General features: G+C 42.6%; 1 protein-coding gene across 2 annotated transcripts in view; it reads right to left on the reverse strand.

The window, feature by feature from the left end:
* Positions 1–6,787, reverse strand: part of FGD3 (FYVE, RhoGEF and PH domain containing 3) — a 104,037-nt gene extending 97,250 nt beyond the window's left edge. Inside the window, exon 1 of one of the 2 annotated variants that reach the window (XM_033140883.1) lies at positions 6,557–6,787. In XM_033140883.1, coding sequence (XP_032996774.1) covers positions 6,557–6,569 — 13 coding nt within the window. In that variant the 5' untranslated portion in view covers positions 6,570–6,787. The remainder of the gene's footprint in view (positions 1–6,556) is intronic. The other variant, XM_033140882.1, reaches the window with a different exon arrangement.
* Positions 6,788–24,068: the final 17,281 nt, after the last annotated feature.

The raw sequence follows: 24,068 nt of genomic DNA on the forward strand, positions 1-24,068 counted from the left end.
TGAAATCAATGAACCTCACATTTGAGCTCTGAGTTAATGGTGCCAGCATTTATAAATAATTTACAAAACAGTCTTGTTCAGACTACAGTCTTATTTTCTATGAGCTTTACAAGTTGATAAAGGGCTGTAACATGACTATTATGGCCGGTATAATTAAGTTGCTTATGTCACCTAGACCTTTAACAGGCGGACTAGCTCAAATCAAGTTTGCAACAACCAAGCTATTTAAGGTGATGCCATTTTCATTAATCTATAAATATTAATATTACAAAACTTTACTTCCAAAGATTTTTAACTAGCTTTTAAAATGTGCACTGTAAATGGGAACTGGGCCTTTACTGTAGCAGATGTTCTTGTGATTACATTATTACTTCTTTTAGCCATTATACATGGAAGATGGAAGATAGCTGTAAAACTGAATTCCTATTATGCATACAAAGTTAGCATTTGTTTGCCAGGAATATTGTGCAGCTGCAGTTTAAGATATAAGGTACATCCCTACATTCCATTGAAAACAGAGTCTCACATTTCATCAGTTTCAAAAGAAAATGTTTCCATCCTTTACAGTCGTGGGAAGTTATGTTAAAACAGAGTTGTCAGACAAAAGAAGCCAAACAGCAAAGTTAGTAACAATGCAAGATTGTCACATTTATAATTCTGAAATGCTGATCAGGAGTTTTAGACATTGCAGGTTTGCTCATAACATCCCAAAAATTAGCCCCCAAGATGTTATATTTTGCCAAAAGAGGGACTTGAACTGTGCTTACATTATGACTCCTGGAAACCAACTGTTTCCTATAGTGTATTTTATCATTGTGTATTTTATTGCCTTTTTAGGAATTACACCAAAGTGGAGCAGCATGCCTGCTACACGGACAAATGAACAGAATACAATACAATACAAAAGACAGCAAAAAAAGAAGAAGCCTAAACTATACTATGAATGGTTTGTTGAGCAAGAAACAATTGCCCTATAGGTTCTGCATATGTTCTTAAAGAACACAGGGACAAGTTGTCCATGGCTTTGAAGTTCAAAAACATCAGCAGCTATTCCCTAGGAAACAATGGGGAGCTGGTATAAACTGGAATGCTAGTATAATATTGTATGGTGCTAGTACCGAAACCCTGTCAGGAGATGTCTACCACATTCTGCACAAACTGAACCTCTCAAACAGTCATGAAAGATGTAAGTCTTTAAAGTGTAAGTCCCACTTTAAGGCTGTGGAGGTGGTCTACACAGCTGACTTGTAAAGGAAAGGCTGCAGCCTTTTTAGCAGGTGGAATGGGGAAAAGCCCGTCTGGCCACTATAAAACCAGCATCCAGGCACCGCAGTTAATGTAGAAATGCCTCGGTGACCCTGAATGATCTAAGAAAGCCAAACCTTCATAACCAGAATTCAAATCCCATAAGTCGTAACTTGTTTAAGCTTTTCAGCTTCCATCATCTCGGCTGCATCCAGCTTCCAACGCAACTGTACACTAGGTAACCCAGAAGTTGCTAACTTCTATTCCACGGGCACAGTGGTGCCCTTAAGGCCAGGGCTTCATGGAACCCATGAAGTCTCTGCCATCATCACCCTCCCCACATGAAAATCATTGCTCACTCACTGCTCCGCTTGGGCATGAAATGGTGAGAGTGGTTACCTTTTTCTCCCTTGAAAACTATAGACAGCTGAATGCCAAAGTTGGAAGAGGGACACTCTTTCCCACATTCTGACTATTTACAAATTAACTCAAAACACAGTGGGGGACATCACCCCCCCACCCCCACCATGAATTTCAAGTGCATTAGCACTTCCTGTACACACCAGAGAGGGAGCAGGGGTGTCTTCACCCAATGCTGTTTCCACTGCCCATTACTTGCAACTCCCCCCACCCCCCAAAAAACCTATTTTAAAAGCTGTTATCTGTCCATGTACAAAGGCTGTCTGAACTGTGCACATTGCTTTTTCAAATTGAATGGAAGGTGGCTTAAAGGAATACAGTGGTCCCTCTGGTTATGAACGCATCTGGTTACGAACACTTCGGGTTATGAACTCTGCTAACTCAGAAGTAGCTGCTCCTGGTTGCGAACTTTGCCTCAGGATGCGAATGGAAATCACGCATCAGAGGCGCGCACGCAGCAGGAGGCCCCATTAGCAAAAGTACACCTCAGGATAAGAATGGTTTTAGCTTAAGAACGGACCTCCGGAATGAATTAATTTTGTAACCAGAGGTACCACTGTACATCAAACAAAAGTACTTATCAAGACTCTACAGGATACATATGGATTGTGGCAAATGTCATGTGTATTCAGCTTCAAACACCAGTGGTGGGAGCACATGGGAGCCAAACAGTGATGGGTACTCAGCCTCTCTTTCTTTGTGGATTTCATGGCTCAGAGTAATTCTACTGACTCTGACTTTTACCCAGATACGAGACATATTTCAGATGGCGTGGGGTGTGAGCTGATGCAGGGGGAAGCAAAGGAAAGGGAATAAAGGAAATTTTGCCCACAGCACTAAACATTATGTCTGTCCTCTCACCTACTGGCCTTAAATACATGTTAAACAGAATGGGGAGACAAGATGGAATCACAATGGAACCCACTCAAGAGAGTGGCAAGGCAGGAGGGCCTCCTCCATTGGCCTGCCTGGGATGAAGTGCCAGTTGGCTCCTCCGTTCCATGTTGATGACTGAAAAAAGCAACACAGATCCAAGTTGGTTTTGTTTTACTTTCTAAGCCTACCGTAAATCAGGTTTGGGTAACCTGAGACCCAAATGCAGACTTATAGGCCTCTTTCTCCAGGCCCTGCTTCAATGGGTGGCTGGAGAGGTATGTATTCCTGTGTATGTAGACCCTTGACTTTTGCATGGCTGGGATGTAATCTACTATACAAACACTAGAGTTCCATGTGTTGCTCTGCCCATTTTTTTGCCTCAGGCCCTGCCCATCAGTGGCGTAAGAACATAAGAGGAGTCCCACTGGATCAGACCACCAGGGTCCATCTAGTCCAGCAACTTGTTCTCAGTGGCCAACCAGATGCCTTATGGAAAGCCCATAAGCATGAACACAACAGCACTTTCCCCATGTGCTCCCCAGTTACTGGTGTTCAGGGGCATAGCACACCCCAACGCAAACTGCAGGAAGTACACAGCCATCACAGCTAGTGGCTGTAGATAGCCTTCTATTAATTTGTCTAAAACCCTTTTAAATCCATCAAGGTTGGTGGCCTTTACTATATCTTGTGGTAGTTAATTTCATAGTTTTATTATGTGATGTATGAAGAAGTACTTCCTTTTGTATTTCCTGATTCTTCCAACGTTTACCATTATTGGATGACACTAAGTTCTAGTATTATGGGAGAAGGGGGGGGGGCTTCTCTTTATCTACTTTCTCCACGATACCTAATTTTATAGCTTTCATGTCCCCCTCCCTTACTCACCTTTTTTTCTATATTAAAAAAGGTTGTTCCCAAAATACAAGGCTGTCCCAACAGTCTTGGTTCTTATACGGGGAACCACCAGCTGTTCTACATCGTCCTCAAAACACCTTTAAAAAGCCCATTACATTACATTACAAGTGCAAACCTTTAGAGAGGCTGGGAGCGGCCCTAATGACTTTGAATTGGCCACCTCTTTTCTTTTCGAAAGTGGTAGAGATATGCTGGACACTGAACTTCAACATGCATTTCGGAAATAGAAACTGTGGGAAATATGAGGTTTGCATGAACAGTTTCAAATGTTCTATAAATGTGTCTCAAACAGTTTTCTTCGCTCTTTTTTAAATATGCTAGATACCTCAGTAAGCCAGTGGTTATGAACAGGAAAAGTTAAAATAGCATTACATTCACTGCAATACCTCAAACAGGTTTCTAAAAGGGCAACTAATATATGCTATACACACACACTAGAGGAGGAACAGCAGGTGCAAATCTGGGGCCTTGCGTAGCCGAAAGACCCCCAAGCTGGCTGTGTGGCTGTCCTTGTGTGTTTTATGTCAATAGTTGTTTTCATTGTTGTTGTTGTTTTTAAAAAAATATCTTTTATGCACATAGAAACTAGCAAGCGCCCTTAAGAGGGGAAATGGGTTCAGTTTCTACCTTATCAATTCTAAGAGAATAACAGGTCCAAGCCTTTAAAGGTAACCCTAACCTCACAGGTCTGGTGAAATCTTTAGAACCTGCTTCAAGCACTCCTGGGATGTCTCAAGATGCAATATGCACTTGGTATACATTCCCACTGAACAATAATTGAACACAGCAGCTGTTCCAGCCTGCCAAATCTACCACACAACGATCTTGGCAGGCTAGATCAGCAGTCAGTTGTTAACTTGGACTTGTATCCAGGTCCTCAATGAAGAAGTTGGTTTAACGTAAGCGGAAAGAAAGAAAATAGGAGCAGCACCCAAGATAACTATTCACAGCATTGAAGTCTCTGTCCCAAAAAGCAAACAGATGATAGACAATTAATGAAGTGATAGAAAAAGAAAGAAAAGTGAACTTTCCATTGAATAAGTATACAGAGTTTCTTTTACTGTGCTTAGCTTTGGTTACTCATGTCTTACAATATGTATTATTCTGGTTGTCCCACCTCAAACTGGACATTTATTATATTAGTATCCCACCCTTTAAGCCTTCAGTCTTCAACCTCAGGCACAGGGCTGGGAAAGATCCAGCTTAAACCAACCACTGAAGGAATCAATGAATTATACAGACAAATGGTATAAAATGACTTCCTATGTTTCCTGTATCCAAAAGGCTTTCAGAGTGGCTAACCAATTAAAATAATCCATTAAAACAATGGTCTTCCTAACAAAAAAAACAGAACGTTAAACAATCAAGGGCTAGACATTAAAAGCACACAAAGCCAGAGCCATATGCTAGACCAGGGGTCAGCAACCTTTTTCAGCCGTGGGCTGGTCCACTGTCCCTCAGACCATGTGGTGGGCCAGACTACATGGGGGGGGGATGAACGAATTCCTATGCCCCGCAAATAACCCAGAGATGCATTTTAAATAAAAGGACACATTCTACTCATGTAAAAACACGCTGATTCCCGGACCGTTCACGGGCCAGATTGAGAAGGCGACTGAGCCGCATCCGGCCCACGGGCCTTAGGTTGCCTACCCCTGTGCTAGACATTGAACATCTTCACTGTTAGAAGCATTTGGGGCTTCTGTATTATAAACGTTGTGGAGAGGCTGCACAGGCTCTTATAATACCAAGTCCATTGGCTCTGTTGAGACACCAGCAGCTGCCTTTAGCTCTCCTTCAGCTGTCATCTACCAGCAACCATTTCATCACCTCCATCAGATAAACTGAGAGACCAAATCCTATTAGCTCCTCCTCTCCCGGAACTGTTTCCTTCCCAGCTGGTTATAAGGACTCTGCAACTGGTGCCTGATTTTGCTTTCCCCTTCTCCCTCTTCATTGTTTTCTCCTTTTATGCCTCTCTCTCTTTCTCTCTCTTTTAAATTGTAAATCTGAAAACAGGGGCTGTCTTGCTTTTATTCATCTGGAAGCCCTTTCTGTTGAGGAACAGAGTCAGGAGGATTTAAATAAATAAATAAATCACCCAGTGGAACTGAGAGGCAGTGAGTTCAACACAGACAAAGCCAAAAGGTAGCACTTATTCACCCAATGGATCTGGCTTAATGAAATCTGCCACCGCAAGGTACTGTGACAAGACACTAGCTTAAATTCATTTATCAAAAGGGAGTAAACCACTCAATGGAGAGTAGATCCATGTTCAAAACCACTATACCTGACAGTCAAGTGCTAATGCAAAAAGGGGTTGGCACTTGCCACCATGTGTTACACTGAGAACTTTCCAAGTATATGTGGCAAGCTACTACTGGAAGCATGACTACAAGACTACAGTCTTAACCAACATTGAATTCTTAATCAGGAAGGGGTCTCCCAGTATTGTTGTTTGAAAAATGTCACAAACAAACTAACCACAGGTACAATCATCATTAAGATGCACATCAATCCAATCCTTTCCAATGTGCCATGTGCCAAAATATATAAACCCCTGTCCTCTCCCTTTCTTCAACCTTCCACATTTTTCAGCAAGGTGTTTCCCTCCAAGGCAGAGCCAGAACAAACCATTTGGCGTCTATCGAGTGAAAATGTGGGCCGCCGGATTTATTAGCAAGCAATCCAGGCTGGTTTCAAGGAAAACGCAGGTCTGGGGAGTCGGTTGATATTAACACTTCCAGCGAAACCTTGCATGTTGGAAGTTTTTAAAGAGAAAACCCATTCACTCCAGCACATTCCGCCGCCAGACAGCGAGCTCCCCCCTCGTTCAAACCTTGAGGAAAGTCTTGAAGGAGGGGGGCAGACAGAGAACAATGCAGGACTTTGGCTTCCGTGCAGTGAGATTTGGCAGTCCCAAGCCAACTTGCACGGAAAGTTTTTTTTCCCGAGGCGCAGGGAGATGAGAAGCACATGCAAGCAGGGAGCCTTGGAAAAGGGGTAGGAGAGAGGGGGGGGGGAGAGAGGGAGAGATTTATCAACTCTCTCCCCCCGCTCCCCGAGTAGCAAAAGCTGCCACCCGCCACCCCAAGCTCACCTTCCGGCTCCATCTCCGTTTTCAGCCCCTCAGGAGAAGCGCCTCCGCAGCTTTGGACGGGCCCTGAGGCGCACGGCTGCGCTACACAACGGCGAAGGAGGCGCCCTCAGAAGGGGACGCGGGGAGCTGCTCGCCGTCTCTCCCGCGCGCGCTTTCTTTCCGGCGCCTGCATCTCGCCCTGAGGCACCGGCCGGGAGGAGGAGGAGGGCGGCGGCGGAGGCGCGCCTCCCGACAGGGCTGCCCGCCACCGCGGTCCCCGCGGCTCTCGCCGCACACAGGCGCCCGCCTCGTCTTCCACACCCCCTCGCCGCCGCGAGCCAGGCTCGTGCGCTGCCCCGGTTGGGGGCCGGCCGACGAAGGCGTGCGGCCCGGCGGGGAGGAACGTGCCCAGCCTGCCAAGGCGCCAGGTGCAGCCGCAGCACAGAGGCTGGCGGGAGCGGGGAAAGGGGGTGGGCGCCTTTTGGGTTCAGGTTTCTTCCACTCCCCGCTCCCATCCCACAGCCGGGAAGAGCGAGAAGCCTCTTCTGGCTTCGCTCAAAGTCGGGGGGGGGGGTTGTGGGTAAAAAGAAGGCCTGAGTAGCCTGGGGAGGGGAGGGGGGGTCCCAACCTAGCTAAAAGTTTTGGCTTTGGTCATTTGTTGGAGAGCAAAGAGTCGCCTGGTGCAACAAAAGCAACAAGGGTCTTGTGGTAAGACTCTGTTAGTCCTTTAAGATAAAACAACAAATCTTCCTCAGTGTTCTGCACTCTTGAAGTAACTTCAAGGTTACTGGGGGGGGGGGGTGGAGAGTCTTACTGCCAGGTCTTATGCGAAGATGCACCTGCCTATGAAAGGTGAAAGAAAGTGATAAAACCTGGCAAATATTTGAGTAATGGGTGCCCTGGGCAGGGCCAGACCGATCATTTATTTTATACTGTTTACTTGTTTATTCGAATGTGCTCATCGTTGTCTGCACAATCCCAGAACAAGAAGCACTAAAACAATACACATTGTTCTTTAGTCATGTCCAACTCGTTGTGACCCCATGGACGAGAGCACTCCAGGCACTCCTGTCTTCCACTGCCTCCCGCAGTTTGGTCAGACTCATGTTGGTAGCTCCAAGAACACTGTCCAACCATCTCATCCTCTGCCGTCCCCTTCTCCTTTTGCCCTCAATATTTCCCAACATCAGGGTCTTTTCCAGGGAGTCTTCTCTTCTCATGAGGTGGCCCAAGTATTGGAGCCTCCGCTTCAGGATCTGTCCTTCCAGTGAGCACTTGGGTCACCTCATGAGAAGAGAAGACTCCCTGGAAAAGACCCTGATGTTGGGAAAGATGGAGGGCACAAGGAGAAGGGGGCGACCAAGGACAAGATGGTTGGACAATGTTCTCGAAGCTACTAACATGAGTTTGGCCAAACTCCGGGAGGCAGTGGAAGACAGGAGTGCCTGGCGTGCTCTGGTCCATGGGGTCACGAACAGTCGGGCACGACTAAACGGCTAAACAACAAATCATGGGAACAGAGCAACAAGGAAAGTGCATTATTTTGCCATGCTATCTGCTGTTTTTTATGAGCAAATGCTTATACGGTGCTATTTTTCGAGAAAAAGAGGTGCCAGAACTCATTATGAACGCTACCCTTAGGTTTTTTTACAATGGCAATGTGCACCCACCTGAGAGGTGGCAGAACTGAGTTCTGGCTGGAAGAAAGAAAGAAAAAATCCCTGTGCTTATACATATGGGAATAACATAACAGCTTTGTAGGATCAGGCCAAAAGTATATTTCCTGTGTTTGGTTTCTTGGAGAGGAGGAGGGGATGCTTATCAGTGTGGCAATACCATTAATTCTGGAAAGCCAGTGTGGAATTAAAACGAGGCTTATGTATCTCATTGATGAAAGAACAGGGTTGATGATCTTTCAGTGCTTGTGGTTTCCTTTAAGCTGCCACGGGAAACACTACTAAACCTGGGGAGGAGGGGGAGGAGTTCAGCTCCAGTGCTCCTTAACTAATGTGGTTTGAATTTTATTTGCCTCCCAAGGCAAAACGTGAGGTTCATCTATTACTCATTGCTGCCATCTAATATTCTGCAGTAGAGTTGGCATTACAAATCACATCAGAAAAGAGAACCTGCCAGAATGACTAAAAATTTAGGTTATACTTAATAAATCGTAGTCTCTGGCAGCTAATGAAATGCAAATAATCACAGAGAGGCAGTGTTATTACTATAGGGGAAAAGGACTTAAGCATTCATATACAACACCAACTATATATTTTATTAGCAAGCGGTGTCAAAATACCCTTTAAAAACTACACTTCATGGTGCTTCCTGTGTATTAGGATTCCACATCTTTCATGTTGACCATTCTTTGGAGTACATTTCATGCAGGTAGGCGTTACAAGTGTCTGTTTTGATTTTCCACTTCTTCAGCAATGATTTGACAAACAGCTCAGTCCTAATCATGTTTTGTCACTGAGTTAAGTGAAACATTTCCTGGTACTTCCCATCTTGCAATTAGAGCTGGAGATAATAGAATCTGTGGTATGCGATACTTGATTTGAGGTTATCATTGTAAAGGCAGTGTTTCCAGTAAATGAGGATAGCTGCTTTAGCTCAGATTTTATTTTTCAGTCTTTGGTGCAAAATGAAATATTTTAACGTGGAGCTTTTCTTCGTTGTCTCCTTACTCCACAAGAGCAGCAGCACACAAGGGGTAAGGAGGATTGGTTCAACTTGAATTTATATAATCATTCATTTTTGCTCATCATAATGCATTGATATTGATCCAGAAGGGAAACATTTTGTGCACAGTTCTGTTCTTCCTGGTGGTGTGCTTTTCACATTACTGAAGATTCCCAAAATATGCTCATGATAAATAAATCTATACATATAAATTCCTCTGCATTTTATGAGTCATCAGAGACTATAAACCACAACATCTGAAAGTAGATAGTTTCTCCTGACACAATTTTCATTTAAGAGATATGTGTTTCATTCACTGCTGTATGAGGTAATCCTTAGGGTGACCCTCATGTGCTTTTGCCATCATATGATACTCTACTGAATGTACAAAGTGCTTCCTTTGTGCAACAGCTCCCTATTTATAAATGGCAGGATTTTAAATTAGAGCCCACTTCCTTAAACAAGAATTTTTCTCATGAAGATGAATTAAAATTGTTGTACCCTGAATATTTATGAACTTTGCTACTGAAGTTCTTTGGACTGAGACCCTATCACTTGTAAACAAACAGCAAAGCAGTGAATTACAATTATGCCACAAATGGGAAGCACAGTTGTACTTACACCAAACTCTATGATGTTATTCTGGATGCAGAAAACTGAAATGTATACTAAGAAATGGCTTTTAGTGCAAGTTTATAATAACTCATTGTCAAGCAGTCTATAGCTCAGGAAACAGATATGGCTGGGGCTAGAGGAATAGGCTGGGGAAAATACTACTTGCTTGCTATTAAGACTTCCTGGGTAAGAAGTAGATAAACACAGATCCCCTGGATCAAGCAGCACACACAGTTCTCTGCCCACAAAGCTGTCCTATTCATTTAAATGCAGAGAGATGGTTCACATGTCCACAATTCACACATACATTTCGGCTACCTTTATTGCAATTCATGGAGCAGCTCACCTGTGCACAAGCTCCAAGAGTACATGAGCACATGCAACTAGATCAGTAGGGTGCACTTGTAGGAACTGCTGCCGCAGTTCAAACATAACAGAAAGATAACATGCTCAGGACAGTTAAGGCTCTGTTGCTATGTGCAGCCTGATCCAATGCATGGCTTATTCTGATTCAGTCCCATTCAATGCAGTGGGATTTCAGCCTAATAGTGATGTTTGTCCTTAGCAAAAGTATTATGTCTTTACTTCAAACAGCAAGTGGCAACGTCTCAAAATTACCTAGTTACAGGTAGGTAGCCGTGTTGGTCTGCCACAGTCTCTAAGGTGCTACTGGAAGGATTTTTTTAATTTTTTATTTTGTTTCAAAATTACCTAAACATTTTTTTATCTGCAAAGCACTCAAATGCTCTGGTTTGTTTTGTAAAATATTATTGTTTTGTTTTTATTTTGTTTTCAAGAAACAGCTGACTTGAGCAGGTTTTTTGTGTTAATAATGTTGTTCTTTGCCATAAGTTAATACTTCTGATGATGCCCTTCACAAATAGCCCATTTCAAGGAACTTGCTCGCGGCTCTTCGTGTGTGTGTGTGTGTGTGTGTGTGTGTGTGTAAGGGTGTATACAATACTCAAAGAGAATAAAAGCTCCAAGCACTGTTTGAATTTCACAATGACTTCCTGAGGTAAATTAGGCAGAGAAAGCAGTCAATTAGCCTTAGGTCACATGGCATGCTTCATATTTAAATCCAGTAGTCTAGTCACTTCACCACACACTGTGGTCACACTGACATTGCCGCTGCTACTACTCATTGCTGTATAGCAGATTTTCAACCTTTTTGAGTCCACAGCTCCCTTGACCAACTACATTCTTTCTGCAGCATCTCTGTGAAGCCCAGGAGCCCAGTTGTGTCACCCCTTGCCTGCACAGCTGGCAGCCCTTCACCCCTTCGGGTAGTGATAAAGCGGGATATCAAATCCAAACTCTTCTTCTTCTTTTCAAACACCGTCCCTTGTGGAGTGTTCCCTCAGTCTCTTCTCCTCTCCTCTGGGCTGCCACAGCTGCTGCCACCCCTGGTCTCTGCCCCCCTTGCCCCAAAGAGAGGTGCCTCCTCACACTGGCCCAGAGGCCAGCCCCAGAGGCACCACTTGCCAACGGAGCTTGTAGCCGGGGCTGCTGCAACAAACAGCTATGCAAGCCTTTGGGAGGCAGAGACATGAGAGGGCATCAGAGGAGGGAGGAAAGGAAAGAGGGACTGAGGCCAGTGTTGCCCATGGCACACCTGACCATTATTCAAGGCACCCCAGGGTGCCATAGCACACTGGTTGAAAATCACTTCTGTATAGTATCAGGCTTAGACCCAATAGACCAGCAGGGGGAGTACTTTTCTTCCTTACTGGAGCACTCACAGCCAGGCTGGTGGCATACAGTACTGTAGTAAGATTTCTATCACTGGAATATGAAAGGGGTGTTGCCTTTAGACATTGTTCCTTAAGAGCATGGGGGTGTACACCCAGATATTTTTATCGATTATTTATTCCACCAAAGGAAGAAGGGAGTGGTGGTATGGAAAACAACAAGACAAATAAGGACAAGGAAGAGGCACAGAGGCAAAAAGCCAACATAACAACCACAACAAAAGTGGTCAAGAAACAAAAAGAGAAAGATTTTTCCCGCAGAGAAGAAGACTTGTGCCAAGTTGACCAGAGCAGGCAGATCTGGATGGCCAAGGGCTGGATCACTCCTCTTTCTCCTTTTTTGCGGACCACACAAGCAGCCTCTTGCTCCCATGGATCTCTCTGCAAAAGGTGGCTAGCAGACAGACGCAGGCAGAAGAAAAAGACTGGAATGAATCCTGCAGTTCCTCTTTCTGCTGCTGGAGCCAATTACCAGAGACAGATGCAGGCAGAAGCTGCAGATCTATTCCAGCCTTTTTATTCTTCCTGCAACCCTCCTGCTTCCCTTGATCCCCACTCCCCCTTAAAAAAAAATTAGGGTCTCCCTGAGCATTAGTGTGTGGCTGACACACCTCATGCGCACATCTATGCTTAAGAGTAATGTATGACTATACAATAAAGAACATACAGGGAGTGCTTTTCAGGGCTCCCGAAGGCCTCAAACAAGTGCTGTTCAAGCCTCCCCAGAGGAGGGGAACTTTCCCTGCTACTCTGAGCAGCTTGCAGTCTTGCTGGCAAGTCTTGCACATGCTGTTGGGGTGTGAGATTGCTCCCTAACTCTAGAATTCCCTCTCTTTAGAGGCATGCATGGAGAAATTGTTGTTGTCCTCTACTACACACCTCTCCAGCAACCACCAGGAAAGTTATCTTCCTCTGATGTTAATATATGGGCAGATGGATACAGGACAATGCATTCTCTAAGATATGCTTTCTCAAAAATGGCGTGAGAGACCTCTTTGTCATGAAAATACTCTAGTTTACTGCACTTCTGTTGTTAACAAACCACTTTGACATTTATTTGTTTAAGCACACCTGGACAATGCTAGCCATTCTTGTATATGCAGTCCTTGTTGTCTCCTCCACCCACTTATTTACCATCAAAGCAAATATTTGATCATCTTCAATCCATCCCATCTGCTGCCTCTGCTCTTCAGAGCGACAGTGCGAGCCAAACAATTGGCTGCTTCAAGGCCAAAGGCAGGTGGTCACACAAATATAATTTAGATTAGAGTGATGACCAATATAGATGGCAGCTGGTGATGCCTTCCTGCTGAACTACTGAGATCAAGAGGAGGAAAATACAGATGAGGTCTCCTCATCCTTGCCGTTACTCACACCACTAGCTCACACATTATGATAATTTCATGTTGATAACCATCCCTCCTTGCTGAAATAACAGTAAGTACAACCCTAAGCATTCTGACTGAGCCTTTGGTGCTTGCCAATTGGAAGGTCGGCAGTTTGAATCCCCGCAACAGAGTGAGCTCCCATTGCTCTGTCCCACCTCCTGCCAACCTAGCAGCTCGAAATGACACCAGTGTGAGTAGATAAATAGGTACCACTGCAGCGGGAAGGTAAATAGCATTTCCGCGCGCTCTGGTTTCCATCACGGTGTTCTGTTGCGCCAGAAGCAGTTTAGTCATGCTGGCCACATAACATTGAAAGCTGACTGCGGACAAACACCGTCTCCCTCGGCTTATAGAGCGAGATGAGCGCCACAACCCCATAGTCGCCTTTGACTGGACTTAACCATCCAGGGGTCCTTTAGCTTCAGCTTCTTTACACTCTAGCAAAAAATGTTCAGGTTTCAGTGTTTTTCTGGATGGCTACTATGGGAGGAGGACAGAGTTCATAGACTTGCATCGAGTTCTGTTAGTATAGCTTCCAATTTCTTTTCTTTACCTCTAGGTAACAGAGAAGGAGGCAAAGCTTCTCAAATGGTCAGATTTGGCCTGGGACCTCCAGTTGATGATCCCTCCCTTAAATATTGTATACAAGGAATAAAGGATTTATGAGGCGAACCTATCCCACACTGTAGCAATGAAGAACTTTTTACAGGCCTTCTGTTTCTTTGCTGTCGGATTAAAATATTTAAATAAAATAATAAAAGTTGGGCAGATTTCCTTTGTGGGCTCACAACTGGAAAGCAGAAGCTTTGAAGTCCAGCACTAGTTCATCAGCTGATTTTCTACGCCCAGGAGGCAAGCAGCACACATGCATGATATCCAGAGATTTTATATAATTTAAGAAAGGCACAAACGATGCCAGATACAGCATTTGTTAGCTTGCCAATATTTATAGCAACTCACAGAAGCAGGGTGACTACTGTAGGCCACAGAAAATACATACTTTCTTCCTTGGATTGTACACCCTAAACACAGTGGGGAATAATATCCAATATCACCTAAATGGATTTCTGCTTATGCAGCAAGACTTCTCCTCCTTCTCTTCCCCCTAGCACCTCTCCAAGACACACACACGAACACACACCAGTCTAATTCAGAGGGTCCTCTCTTCTCCAGAGAATTCCGCTGGCTAACACCTAGTGAACATTACACAAAAGCAAGTTTAAATTGGAAAAAAAAACACACATGAAGAGCTGTGGCCCAGAACTTCAATAATACATTGTGGAACCAACATATATTTGTTAAGATGCATGCAAGGGTCCGTGCTTGGAAAAAATGCCCCACCCTTTAAAAACCAAAATTCCAGGTACTACCAGTTAAAGAAAGATGTGCATCTCAGAAGATTGCATTGTCCTATTGAAAAAAACCATACGCAAATAACAACTTTTTTTTTTTTCAAACGAAACATTTCTTCTGAGACACAGTGAAGGATGAGGGTGCAGTGAGGAGTCAAGTGCCCCAAATAGAAGGGAATTTAAGGTTTGTGCCAACTAATACAGCTGCTTGACATCTCCATCTACTTGCATTGATTGTTGCAAGACAATTTCGTGCAGTACTGCCATCTAGTGGTCCCTTTGTAGCATGTCTTCTAATTATTTTTAATTCTTCAATTCATTGCATAGGAATGTTTCCTTGAGTTTCTCATTATTAAAAAGTACCTAGCAGTTTCTGCATGGAAGAGAGCCATCCACAGCTAAGTAGCTGTTTGCCACCTTCTTTCCAATAGTAATCCTATTCAGGAGGAGGCCGAAACCTAACCAGGGCAGCTTTTCTCAATACAGGTAGGGCTGCAGTGGAGAAAAATGACAAACCAGGTCCTGAAGTCCTGCTAAGTAAAAGTGTTATTACTTACTTGCATTAGCAACACCAGCACTCAAGGTACTGTGTGCTGCTGAGGTCAGTTGTTGCATTTTGGCCCTTCTGTGTCTCCTTCCTTGGTCCTGAGTGATCCCCCTCATTTGCAACTAAATTCTGTATTATGCCTCCTTCCAGATTGGTACCACACTATTGGCTGGCACATAATTCAAATATTATTTTTGTTCTTTGCCCCCTGATACAGGGAGGTGTGTTCCTTGATAACCTTTCTTCCATGGCAAGTGTTCTGTGTGTTGTTCTCAACTCTCGGTCCTGTTCTTCTCCCTCAGCCACATGGTGCTACTATTGATGTTCTAGTTCCTGTTCTGTTGGGTTCATGTGTTCCTACCAAGGAGTTAAGGTCTGTGGGTGAAGTCGCTTGTTACTCAGGGACTTGTGAGCAACTGCTCTCAGCTGCGGCACTTCTGCCCTGTTGTCACCTTTTCTGTTGATAATTAGACACCAGGTCCAAGTGTGGCTCATTACTCAAGAAGAGAAGAGTTTGGATTTGATATCCCGCTTTATCACTACCTGAAGGAGTCTCAAAGTAGCTAACAATCTCCTTTCCCTTCCTCCCTGCCCCCCACAACAAACACTCTGTGAGCTGAGTGGGGCTGAGAGACTTCCAAGAAGTGTGACTAGCCCAAGGTTTTTGAAGCTCAAGCTTTTGAAGCCTAACATTGAGAGATCACTTCCACACAACTTAAAAGTTGGGTATATGGAGCTCATGTATTTTTTCCTGTTTTTATTGTATATGGTCATTTAATCGGTAGCTGCTCTAGATCTTTAGAATAAATAAATGCATTTAGAAACAGAAAAAGATCCCCCTGCTAAATCCCCCCTGCTACATCACAACAATCCTGGATTCAAGGGCCAAATATTCATCATCCATGTACAGTATGCTTTGTAAAAGACAGAGTAAAGTAGAGAAAAGTTACTTGAGAATAATTGTCCAAGGGCAGTGAGCAGAAAAGCACACATCCCAATAAGTCTATTTATAATTGCATTCAGATTCCCTACTTGCACTAGATGTTAGGCAAGCACAAACACTGAATGGTTTTAGGTGCTTGCTGAAGAACTGGGCTGCAATCTGACTAACTTCTGAGCAGACATGGTGAATATTGCAGTGTTCTATATTTTCTAAACATTCGCTGCTGTTATTACCTAGCTCACAGTATTTTAATTTTGCTGCTGTGGATTTTCTGGTGGGGTGGGTGTGTTCTTGTACATTTAATTGTTGTAAACCACCTGGAATTTTCCATGAGGAAGGATATATAAATTTAAAAAAAAAAAAAGAAATAAAAATAGTTCAAAGTTTGATAAGAGCATATCTACTTCTCCTTATCATCTGCAGGTGTGGCAGTGGATGTGCTGGACTGTTGTCTTGCCTCGGTAATGTACTGGATGAGAGGGAACAAACTGAAGATCAATCCAGGTAAGATTGAGGTACTGTCAGTGGGTGGTTCCCTAGACTGAATGGGTGGCAGGTTGCTTGCTCTTGAGGGGTTCCACTCGCTCTGAAGGAGTGGGTACATAGCTCGAGGGCACTTCTGGATCCTCTGCTGTTGCTTGAGGCTCAGGTGGCCTTGGTGGCGCAGAGTGCCTTCCATCAGTTTCAGCTGGTGGCCCAGCTACACCATATACTGAAGAAGTGTGCATGCACACGAAAGCTCATACCAAGAACAAACTTAGTTGGTCTCTAAGGTGCTACTGGAAGGAATTTTTTATTTTATTTTGTTTTGACTATGGCAGACCAACACGGCTACCTACCTGTAACTGGACAGGTATAGTTTAACTTCTGTCAGCTATGCTCTGGTAACCTCTAGGTTAGATTACAGCAACATGTTATACATTGGGCAGCCTCTGAAGAGGATTCAGAAACTTTGGCTGGTGCAGAATTAAGTGGCCAGGTTGTTCATCAGGGCAAGGCGGTATGAGCATACTACAGGCTGTCAATTAGTTTCCGGGCTCAATTAAGAGCGCGGCTTTTGACCTATAAACCCTTAAATGGCTCAGGACCACAGTTCCTCAAGGACCACTTCTTCCCATATGAACCGACCTGGACCCTCCTCTGAGGTCCTGCGGGTGGCAACATGAGAATGGGCCTTTTCTGTGGTGGTTTCCCATTTGTAGATTTCTCTCCACAGAGAGGTTCATCAGGGACCTTCATTACATCTCTTTAGCTGCCAAGTGAAAATGTTTCTCTTTAATCAGGACTTTAGCTGATCAATATTCTATGCCCTTTTAAATGTGTTTGTGGGATGGGGGTTATTGGTTTGTTCTTGTTTTATTATCTATTTTGTGAATAGATCTTCAGATGAAGGGCAGTATACAAAATTTAAAATAATAATAATAATAATAATAATAATAATAATAATAATACCTTTTATTCCCAGGAACATACTCAAATGTAAGTCTAGGCTGGGAAACAATGGTGTGAGCTTCACTACTAAACTTAGTTTTACTGAGCCATTTTTTCTTCTTATATTATTTTGTTGTTGCTTTGTTTTTGAACTGCCTTTGTACTTTTTAAAATGAAAAGTGGTATATACATGGTTTTAACAAAAAGTCAATCAACAGGGAATTTAATTTTTTAACATCCATAGCCGATACTGTATCAAACAGAGGAAGCTGACTCCCATGTTTAAAATGGGCCCCCTGTATAAAATGAAAAACGTGTAATTCATTCACAGAGAGACTCGCTCCACTTTTCACCTAAAAATATCTTAGAAAAAGCAAGCCAGATGTGACATCTGAGTAAGAAGCAAACAAGATACACAGGAAGGAAAACCTAGAAGAGAAAGAGGCTCCAGGTATCACATTCCCTGTATAGACAGCCAAGCTGTCATTGGTTGTGATAAAGAGCAGTTGCAGAAAGGGGAGATGTCAGGAAGTGGTTCTGTCAAACTGCCCAGAATAGCCAATAAATTTGCGGAAGGTGATAATGACACTTGTCTAGGCTAACAGGAATAAACTGCTAGCAATGCCTGAATTGTTGCAATGCTAGTGCTGGTAGGTTTATGACACAAGGACATATGAGGGGTAATAATGCACTCTGTGCAGTATGGAGGACATACATGCGCATGCAAAATTATTTTTGAAGATTTAGTTGTGAAGGTTTTGTTTTCCTGTTTATGAGTTTTATACAACCTGAGGTGCCCTTTTCTTTTGAGGAGAGAACAAAGCAATTAATCTCTCTCATGAATAAGCATATCTGTCAATATGATTTAAAAACAAAACAAATAACCTTGGGTGATGTCTTAACAACCATATCATTTGTTTATCGCATTTTGTATTTTCTACTGGCAGTGGCTCTGACTTGGCTCTTTTCCAGCTCTGCAACCTGGGGTCTTCTGACTTTCAGCGACGGGACACATTTCTCCTGGGGAACTACAAGCCATGTGCACCACATGTCAACAGTGAGCAGGAACCAAAGGCAAAGGTAAGCAGGGATGTAGCTCTTACTATTGTACAGCAGGCTACAGTCCAGCTAGCTATGTCTTCTTCTACCCAGGTAAACAAGAGGCATTAGCTTAGTTCAAGGGCCAGGTAAAAGCAGTGGATAAGGCATAGAGCAGCGCCAGGAAGGGTTGTGGTCTGGGAGGTACACAACATGGCTAGCCCTGAGGGCCAGAGGGGCCTGCTCAGGCTCCATCCAGCCCCAGGCCTGAGGTTCTCCCACTACTGCTTTAGCTGGAGATGACAGAACGTGAACCCAACACCATTGCAATGCAAGGCATGTGCTCTGTCTCCAAGCCACGGACTCTCAACCTGCAACCCAGCTGAAACAATCGTTTTATGTGGCTTCAGGGCTTTTTAGATGGAAATCTCCAGAACTCAGTTCTGGCACTTCTCAAGTGGGCACCATTGCCATTCAAGGGTGAGTTCCAGCACCTTTTTCTGTTTAAAAAAGATAGCACTGGGTAGCTTTATTTTTGCAAGCCAGACTCCAAAGCCACAGACCCTGTTTTTAGAAAGCCCACCCCCACTCCCCAATCTGCAATATCTCCAAAATTATGATCTTCTTTATATGGTTGTTGTGAGAACCCCAGATAGCAAAATGTGAAGCACTCTACAATGCCAGATAAAATACCCTAGTAATAGGGATTTCTGTGGAATTATAGAAGTAAAAGGAAATGGAGTGCAGAGATTTCAGATGGAAACAAGAGCAGGGGGAAATCACACTCAAATAGTGTGGCAGTTTTAAAACATCCCAAAGGATGGATCTTTGTCTGTCAGTTCATTTTGCCCCTGCCTTTTAACACATTTTTAAAGTCTATCTCCACTGGACCACTACATTTGGCACTGGAAAGGATTATGGTGGCAGTCTGATTATAGTGCTGTATAGCCCAATTCCACCATATTTACTTGAAAATAAGGATTACTGTCTTAATTGCAGATTGCTAGTTCCGCTATCTGTGCTGGATGGGTTGAGAACTATCCTTCAAGGACAATGTAGTCACAGCCTATCTAAGAAAAGGCAATAAAAAAGACAGTGTGGCTGCAAAACATGGCGTCATACTGCCTATTTTTACTCCACTTATCTCACGAGGCTTAAAAGCAGCTTATTATAAACAATACAGTGAAAATGTTTGTGACATAAATGAACACACAAAGGTGGCTGTCTTCCACTTGATGAGTCTTCTTTCTCCTTTTTATTGGTTTCCTCCTTCAGTGATGGAGCTGTCAGCTTGGTTTGCTGCTCTGAAGAACTGCCCTCTCACCTGTCTATCACTCACTTCAGAAAGAAATGGTATTCCATATTTGGAGATAATTGAAAATGAGTGTTGAAAGGCTGCACAAGTGGAAGGGAGGCTGAGACTCTCTGCATTCTTTGCCAGCTTCAGATTGTTCCCCACCCTCCACACTAAGTAGTTCTAATATTAACTGTGCATCTAATTTAATATCATCTATGCCTAATATTATGTGTAAATGTACTAAGGAAATAGTACAGGGCTGGTTGCAGATTGTAGATACAAAGCAATGAAGGTTGCCCAGTATGTTCAAAGGATGTCCTCAACTAGAACTTTGTGGCACAGCCCAACCTACGGCTTTTATCACTTTTGTGATGTCATGGTAGCTGGGTGCATTGTTTCTGGGTAGAAATGTTGCCCATGAGTGCTGGTTCCTTTATATCTAGGTAGTGTTGCACTTACTGCCGAAATGAATTCACTTTTCACATCCTCCTAGGCAAGAGAATGCACCACTGCTGCCATCTCCCTTTCAGAGTCAGGAACGTGGGCTACAGAAAATCCATATTCTTCCACAATGTGGCATGCCAGGAAGGCAAATAATTCCAGCATTCCCTGAAGTTAACAAAACAGTGATGGAATTCAGCAGCTCAACAGATCAGTCACTTAGTTCTTTTAAACTCAAGTCTTGCTCTCATAACAAATGTCTACACTATAATTCGATTATTTTTTTGTCTGTGAAGAGCCTCGCTATAGGCAGGCAACAAGCACTCAGCATTAAATTGTTGATTGTTCATGACAGGTGGGAGTAAGCGTTAGGTTAATAGAAGGTTCCTCGCCCTGAGATTAAGCAGAGCAACATCTGTCAGGCTGAAGTTCTACCCTTTGCAAAGATGCAAGCTTGTAAGTCCTTGTTTAACAACAATAATCAGACCTGCATCTAAAATCAAGCCCTTAATAGTGTTATTACTGATGACACCCTTCCTTTTGCTTCATGTAAACCTGAAGCACCCAATTCAACATAAGAAAAGGAGAGAGAAAATGTGTGCCAAGATAAATAGGTATTGTTTTTGACGTGGGCTAAATGTTTCTCCTAATGAACTTTTTTATTAACAAGTACATTGATTTAGATTTGCTATCCCGGCTGCTGGAATAAATTCATACAACCTTTTTTGATTCATATCCAAAAGCATAAAGGCTCGGTTTTTTTTTAATACAGGTTATATTGGATCAACAATAAAGATCTGTTATCAAGAAGCTTGGTTCAGCTGATACTTTCTGTATGCTCCAAAACTGTGTGTGTGGTTTGCTTTTGCTCTGAGTAATGAGAGTTTCATTGTGGTAGCAGGGAACACCTCAGAAGTGCCAGCCACAGATAATCCAAACATGTGCCACCCACAGACAGGAGACTCTAATTACCTAGTTGATTCCTGGAACCAATTACTGTATCTCATGCAAGTATTGCCTATCATTTGGCTGTGAATAATCTCGGTTGAATAAATGGATACCAGCCAACAAGCATATCCTGCTTTGAGTAAACAAAATTTGACATGTTCTGAAGAGTTTCAAGCTCCTCCCCTTTCAACAGGTGTGGCTGTTGCTGGCTCTCCAGAGCAAGTACACTTGTTCGATCACTGCTGAGCAAGGTATTTGAAGGAAATGCCGTTCTGTCGGTAGCATGCAATCATCTTCATTAAAGATCCCAAGAGCAGCATGAGCCCACTTCAAGAATCATTGGTGTGCACAGAGCTCGCCCTATGATGAGGCAGAGTGAGCTAGCTGCCTCAGGCGGCAGATGATGAGGTGCGGGGAGTGGCCAGAGCTCTGAGTGCCATGTGGCCTGTGTTGTACCCACTATGCTAGCCTGCTACCCTCAAGTGCAGTGGAAGACACTGGCCTTTCACCAGTACTGGAGCAAAGTTCAACGGTCCGTCCAATTGCCTTCTGTATGTGCCTTGTAGGAGGGCACCATCTTGTCCTTTGATTCAGGCCTCAAAATGTCTTGTGCCAGTCCTGGATGTACATCTAAAAGCAGGACAGAAGCCATTCTAAGTCTCATTAATTTCAATGGGAGTGTTATATACACACGTTTCCACCTCTCCCATTGAAATGAAAGGGATTTAAAAGTGATTAACTTTGGCTGACTCATGCCTACATGTGTCAAGACTTTGTACTTTAATAGTGTGAAGAGGTCTAGAAATACTTCAGCAAACAAAAGTGGTGCAATTCAAAAACAAACCAGCCAGAAACTCTTTCTTTCTCCTTTATTGATACTGCCAATATGACTACCTTTACACAGGTAGATTGCTTTCCTACACAACATGCACTCTTTTTGGATTAATTTGGAATTAATTTGTTTTTGTCTTCTACACCTCCTAAAATTATCAAATTAACACAAGAGCTGTACCTTAATCAAGTTTCACGTCTTGCTTTTAAGCAATTATATTAGCTTCCCTTCCCCGCTTCCCCCCCAAGTCTGTGTAAAGGTTACTTGGCAAGAGTACATGCATATGACAATGAAACGAAGACCAATCCACCACTAAAAGATAATGCACGTAAAAACATAATACAGTACTTTGACATTTCAAATAAATACCCACATAGAGATGTAATTTTAAAATGTAATCATACCACTTATGAATCAATACTGTAACCAAAAAAAAGATGAAAATATATGTCCCCACCTCTAGGAATAATAAAGTTTCTTCCAGCAAACAGAAATCTTTTTCCCACGTCATTTATTATTACAATTTCTACTCTTTTTTTTCTTTTCGTTTCTTTTAAAAGGAAGGTGGTTTCTCCTTCCTTGAAAAGTACCAAATTTGATCATTCAAAGTTACCCTCAACAAATAGCACCATGAGGTCCATCTTTGTTGATGCACATCTCAGTTTCTGTTTCCTGAAATCACCATGGATTAGATACAACATGCAAGAGGAAAAAAAATATTAAATGCATTGTTCTTGTTCTTCTTCTTCTCCACATTTGCAAACAATACTATGGTTAACTGATCCACCACCATACAAACTACCAGAACACCAATATTCCCAAAACAACCTCTGTACTGCAACCACAAATGTGTTAATACATCTTGCTTCTTATTTTGTTCAATAAAGTTCGTTTGGTTTGCAAAGTATATTTTGGGGTGTTTCTTTTCTTCTTCTTCTTTTAATAGTTGTCTGCTTGTTCTTTTCTTCTATGCCCCTGAATTTGCATGATGAAGTATCATTGACTAACAGAATTTTTTACAATTTGCGCATATATCATCTCTATAGTAGGTCTACCCATTTAAAAAAAAAAAAGTGCGGCAGGGGAGTTTGCTTTGCACTTATTGCTCCACATCGTGACTAGGTTCCAAAGCCGTGGTTCCTTTCTTTTCGGACAGACTAAGCTAGCCTAGGCTTCTCCCTTTAAAATTATGAAAGGCACTACTGGCAACAATTAAATCACAAAAAGGCGTCAAAATAGAACACCCTAGCACTGACAACTTTAGAATTTGTCTTTCTAAAATGTACCACAATTTGGCACAATAAAACAAAGTAGTAACAAAAACAATTCCAATTTGGAATTTAAGTGGTATAAGTTGTATAAAATTCTGTTAACCAATCATACACCATTAAGATTTTCCTAAAACCCAGACATTCTGGAATTTATAGGTAACACTAATATTTCTTTTCAAGTGCCTATAACTGTTTTAACCAGAGCAAAGTCAAGTTTTCTTCTTGTTACATTGAACTATTCCTAAGAATAATAATACAATATGAAAAAAACCCCAGAATTTGAATACCCTGGATTTCTCAATTAACATGGCAGTTAAAAATCAGTAATTTAAAACAGATAAAGCTTAACATTTTATAAGAAAGAAAGAAAGAAAGAAAGAAAGAAAGAAAGAAAGAAAAAGAAAAGCTGCTGATGCACAGCACATATACAGTTTAGCAGAACTCCTGGCTTGTGTTGGAAGTTCTTTACTAAACACAGTGTAGAGCAAAACAATATCATATAAAACTCTGCCACATGCGGATGGGAAAACAGCAAGCACAAGTCCAAAATGGAGAGAGACTATGCGCATTAAGTCACTGGACTTCCCCCCCTTTCATATAAACTCTTCTATTAAAAAAGAATAAAAAGACGTTAAAGTAAATAGCAAAATATTAAAAGTGCACAGGTTTAAACAATCAGACCATTGTTGGTTGTTGTTGTTTTACATTAATGCTCTATAATGAAAGTTACAAAAAAATAATAATACCCATGTGAACCTTTCTAATAGGCCATAATAAGCTACCATGGCAATTATCAGATGATGAAGTAGGTTTCTTCAGCATTTGTAAGTTTTCTTCCTGCAGCAGCACTTAAAAAGGATAAAGCCTTGTTTGTTTGTATCCAGACATAATATGCCAAAAAGGAAAAAAAAAAAAAAAGATGGCTGAAAGCGAGGGGGAAGAATACCCAACAATGCATGTTGCATATTAAAAATTATGTGGTTTTTGCCTTTTTTAGGGG

Source organism: Lacerta agilis, chromosome 2, assembly GCF_009819535.1.
Source record: "Lacerta agilis isolate rLacAgi1 chromosome 2, rLacAgi1.pri, whole genome shotgun sequence".
In the NCBI taxonomy this organism is placed as follows: Eukaryota; Metazoa; Chordata; class Lepidosauria; order Squamata; family Lacertidae; genus Lacerta; species Lacerta agilis.